Source organism: Triticum aestivum, chromosome 7B (genome assembly GCF_018294505.1).
Source record: "Triticum aestivum cultivar Chinese Spring chromosome 7B, IWGSC CS RefSeq v2.1, whole genome shotgun sequence".
In the NCBI taxonomy this organism is placed as follows: Eukaryota; Viridiplantae; Streptophyta; class Magnoliopsida; order Poales; family Poaceae; genus Triticum; species Triticum aestivum.
This window is the reverse complement of record NC_057813.1, coordinates 701667939-701673115: the sequence shown is the minus strand read 5'-3', so window position 1 is coordinate 701673115 and position 5177 is coordinate 701667939. Positions and strand designations below refer to the sequence as shown.

Below are 5177 nucleotides of genomic sequence, written 5' to 3'. Positions count from 1 at the left end.
TGAAAGTGCTGGTGCTTTCAGTTTAGTGTGAAAAACGCTTTTATATTATGAAACGGAGGGAGTAGCTCGCAAATAGATGTGATCCCCTTTCTGACAAGATGGCGCGTGACAATCTACATAATTCACTTGGCCATGGCTGTGTACACGTCGTTCTTGTTTTCATGCTACTTATAGCCTCGGTTGCCGTAACATCCATGTTGCTGTTCCCTGCCTAACTGAACATGACAATGAAATTTACAGTTCCAGTCAATCGACAATTGTGGCTGTATATCGTTTTCTTCATCTTCTTCTTCTCAACTGTATCAGACATGATGATGGACCCAGGTAAGTGAAGTTGGACACACGGTGAAACTGTTGTAACAAGATTGATGATAAACCCAACTCTTCTGCAGCTTGTAATTGGACTCAGCTGTTTTGCCACGGCACTTATGTGTATGAGACATCTTCAGACGTTCCTCAGATGATGCAGCTTCTTCTCTCATGAGGGACTGATGCCTCAAGCACACAATAGATGAACATTGCATATTAAATCTTCCATTTCATAGCCGCCACACCACACTGTATGCCTCTCTGCTCCCGTTGCCACACTTAATTTGCCAGTAGAAATGCTGCTCCCGTTATTTTCAACATATTTTATGCTAAGATGGTAGACTATGCCGGGCTTGAAAACCTGCCCCGTTATTACTGGGCTATTCTGGGTTGAAATTTTGGCCCCGCTATCTACCAACACACCCCCGACTCCCTTGCCAAGTGTTAAGTTAAAAAAATTATGATATTTTTATGGAAATCAATTGCCTCAAAAGGTAGCACTCCAACGATTACCCTAAGAGTTTCTCTCATACAAAATTACACTGAGAACATTCTCATGATTATACCGAAACCATCGTATGTGCGTCATAGTTTGCAGCCAACAAATGTTCAGAAATTCAAAAAGACTGTAGAAAAGATCACATTGTGTAATGTAACTAGATCGTGTAAAAGTGCATTAACTAGCTAGCTGCATGTATCATTCATTTCAGGCGCATTAACTAGCTGCATGTGCTTGTACTATTATGCAATAATGCAGTGTATTATAGCAGGAGTAGTTACATGTCTGCACTACAAAAGTGAACTTGATTATTGCCATCTCATAGTAATCAATAGTGGTACCAATTTCGGTTGATGGTGCACCAGAGAGCCAAACGATCCTCATCCGTTCATGGGGCTATTAAATTGATATTGTCGATTGCTACATGCCTTCAATGCATAATATTTTAACGACGATATTCATTGGGCTATTTTGGGTTGAAATTTTGCCACACTATCTTCATTTCTGTCAAGGTAATGATAAAATTCTAAATTAGGATAATATGGTTTTATTCACATTTTCAAGGTTAAAAAATTGGCAATAAGCAAATAATTTGACAATTAAAAGGAGAGCATTTGGATGTCCATATGATAATTATAAAAGTCGGTGATACTACCACGAAACTTATGTGGTTTGTTTTCCTATATATTTAATAAAGCGATAATATTTTACTCGCAAAATAAAAATGAAATAAAGTGATAGTAGATTTTGACCGTACATGGATAGTTGGAGTAGCATTACCTGTACTTTATACTTTGATTATATTGTTGATATATGCAGATGTAGTTGGAAAGGATTATATTGTGCTCAATCACCCTTGGTTCCTCTCCTTTTGTGCCGCACCAATGGGAGGTGAGTTTCTACTTTCTTCTTTTCCAGTAAATATGAAGAATTCAAATCCACTATTTATATTATTTTTCTAGATGGCTTTTTCAATTCTTCTGCTATTGTGTTAGCCTATTTCACCTATGGTCTCACATGTAATCTGAACATCTAGAGCATAATCAAATTTGCTATTTTTGCATTTTGATTTTCCTGATATAGTAAGAGCACATGGCAAATATTGAAATACGTAGGTCGATAATATAAAAAGATCTATCTAAAAACCCTGTCATTATTGGCTTAGATTTGATTACCCACCTGATCATTGTCGTTAATCATTTCAATTGCTACGAGTTTATGACACAAGTATTTTAGATCCTCCTACTTCTTTTACCTTAGAATAATTTTAAAATTGCTTCCAAATTTACAATATGTAATAATAATATCTTCAAAGGAAAATGTATTATTCTATATTTAAATGTAAAATACAGATATAGCAATCGATACAACATGAATGAAGAAAAAACTTCAGCTACCATGCCTCTTACTCAGTTCTTTTAGGGAGCTTCCTCTTTACTTACCGTGGCTCCTCCGATGCAAGGATACCATGTCAGCCACTATCGCGAGAGCTCGATCCTGCGGCCCGCCCGGCGCCGAAGCAATCTTGGCCTCATCCCGGAGGTGACCGGCCTTTTTCCGCGCCGCGGCACCCTTCTCCCCTTCCATAAGCTCTCTGACCAGCACCGCCACCTCCTCCAGCGCGACAACCGCTCCGTCCTTACCGAGGGGAGGCCTCTCCCACAAAGCCAGGCCCACCCGATCCGATGACAGCATCACTGCGTTCATCCTCTGCTCTGCGTAGAGCGGCCACGCCACCATCGGCACGCCTGCCGCCACGGTCTCCAGCGTGGAGTTCCATCCGCCATGAGACATGAACCCTCCCATGGCGACGTGGTTAAGGATCTCCACCTGTGGCGCCCACAGTGGCACAAGGAGCCCTGTACCGTTCATCCTCTCGACGAACCCGTCCGGCAGATAGCTCAGCGGGTCGGTGTCGGTAGCGGCAGTGCCGAGGTAGGCCGCGCTGCTGTCCTTGTCGTTGGGGTGGTGCACCACCCAGAGGAACCTCTGTCCGCTCGTCTCTAGCCCAGCCGCCAGCTCGGCCGTCTGCGCCGTGGACAGCGTGCCGCCGCTGCCGAAGGACACGTACAAGACCGAGCCATCCGGCTGGTTGTCCAGCCACCGTAAGCAGCTGTGCTTAGCCTCGTTGGAGTCGGGGCACCGCCGCCGGGTGAATGGACCCACAGCATACGCTGGCGGGTAGACGCCCTTGTCAGAAAGCTCTTTGAACGCCAGCAGCGTCTCGTGCTCCAACGCGTCCATGGTGTTGATGATGAAGCCTTCCGCGAGGAGGTAGTTCCGCCCGAGCTCGATCATGAGCCGGTACACGGGGTCGGAGCGGTTCTGGAGGGGCTCGAGGAGATCGGCGCCGTGTAGCGGCACGCACCCGGGGAGCAGCACGGGCTCCGGGAGGTCGCGACACTCGCAGGTGGTGGTCCTGGCGAGCTCCGGGATGTAGAGAAACGATAACAGAGACATGAGGCTAGAGGTGTAGAAGACGTACCCAGGCAGACCCATCTCCTTGCCGACGGCGAGCGCGGCGGGGCAAAGCATGTCGGTCACCAAGGCGGTGATCCCCGCTGGGAGGTCGAGGAGGGAGCGTAGTAGGTCGCGTAGCGCTGGCAGGGCGCGACTGATGACGGTGAGGATGCGAGTCACCAAGTGCGCGTTGGCGGGGAGGTCGTCGATGGACACCTCCGGGAGCGCGGCGACGGAGACGCCCGGCGGGAGGGAGGCGAGCGGCGAGGAGTGGCCGGGCGTGGACAGGCTGGCGTAAGTGACGATTGTGACGGTGAAGCCGTGGTGCACGGCGAGGCGCTTCGCCAGCTCGGAAACCGGGAGGACGTGGCCCAAGCCGGAGCTCGTGAGGATGACGACGTGCGGCGCCGCGGCCATGACCAGCACAACGAGCTAGTTAATACGTGAGACCGTGTTAGCTAGTGTGTCCCCTAGCGTTTATTCGGCAGCAAACACGTACGCATACTGTATGCTTATAAGCAGAAGGATCGTACTACGGAAAATAAAAGCGTGAGGTAAATGTTTCCAGTCTGGTGGTTGTACTGTGCCTGTCGGCCCGGCCACCACACGCGGTCTGACACGTACTATGTGCTCCATGCATGGGGCCTATCCTAGCGTCTACAAACCTCTTCACCGCCCATAACTTCTCCGGCAATCCCATTGTCGAGATCTGCAATCTAGGTGTTCATCCCGGCTATACTACACGCACGGACTCTATAATACGGAATCAACGAATTGTAATACTCGCTTCGTTCTTTTTAGTCTGCGTATAACTTTTGTCTCAAGTGAAAGTATCTCTAGTTTGACCAAATTTATAGAAAAAAATATTAACATTTATATTGCCAAAGGAATATCTTTATATTCATTATGGAATGTAGCTTCATATTATGTATATTTGATATTGTAGATGTTCATATTTTTTATACAAATTTGGTCAAAGTTTATAATGTTTGACTCGACATAAGTCTTTGATTGGAGATTAATTAGTGAGGCAGGCTTAACCCCATAAAAATCAGGGGGTGGAGAGTAATTAGTGTTGAGATGCTCGTATTGGCGCGATGCTGCAAGCTGAATGAGGTGCACATCCACCCTCTCGTTATATCTACTCAAGACACCATACAACGACAAACACTATTTTGCACACATTTCCTTCCACTCAATTTTCCGCAAATAAATCATTTGTTTCTTTGCTTAGAACACTACTATCAGTTTTATTATTTCCACATCCTCTCGTGCCACTATCTACTCAGGACTTAATGGATATACACGGATGGTGCACCATCAACCTCTCGTATCTTTAGCTTTCCAAGACTTAATAGAGATAACAACGACGTTTACTGTTCTGCACACGCTTCCTCCACACATTTTTGACACATATCATAAATTGACAAGTGATATAGGTGTGAGTATTTCCAGCACAGTACTATGGATTTCTTCACCATGTTTGTATGGATGTGAAGGCTTGCAAGTCATTAAACCCCAGCCTTAATTAATTTAGTTGCCAGGAGAGATTTTTCTTTTGACGCAATGGAATCTTGTAAAGCATGAACCCACAAAATGAGACATATGAGATATAGAGTGAATACGAACGTATGTCGTGCCTTACAAGGAAATAAGCACATCTTGCCTTGTTTTACATACCAATATTATTATTTACATGACGCCCAACGTTCCAGCAAGCACAAACATATGCCGAATTAAACTTGAAACATCTTCACATGGACTTTCTTTTAAGGCTCATGCATCTATAAAAATGTGAAGCTTTATGGACTCATGGGCAGTGTCCTTCGACAGTACATGCACGCATATATCAGGAGAAGCCAGCTTTTTAAACCTTTTTAGTGAATTAATACCGTATATATTGTCATTC

General features: G+C 45.4%; 1 protein-coding gene across 1 annotated transcript; it reads right to left on the bottom strand.

The window, feature by feature from the left end:
- Nucleotides 1-1029: 1029 nt before the first annotated feature.
- Nucleotides 1030-3765, bottom strand: LOC123161619 (hydroquinone glucosyltransferase). Its single transcript, XM_044579433.1, has 2 exons — nucleotides 2251-3765; nucleotides 1030-1312 (listed from the first exon to the last, which is right to left on the bottom strand). Exons 1-2 carry the CDS (start codon nucleotides 3683-3685, stop codon nucleotides 1275-1277), a joined length of 1473 nt encoding a protein of 490 aa, XP_044435368.1. The 5' UTR covers nucleotides 3686-3765; the 3' UTR covers nucleotides 1030-1274.
- Between the last annotated feature and the right edge of the window lie 1412 nt (nucleotides 3766-5177).

What these genes read in the sequence shown, in the direction of transcription:
- LOC123161619 (XM_044579433.1), bottom strand. Translation starts at nt 3,685, where the DNA reads ATGGCCGCGGCGCCGCACGTCGTCATCCTCACGAGCTCCGGCTTGGGC. An exon ending in CTTGCATCGGAGGAGCCACG is followed by an intron (nt 1,313 to 2,250) that starts GTAAGTAAAGAG and finishes TTACCTTGACAG; the next exon opens with AAATGAAGATAGTGTGGCAA.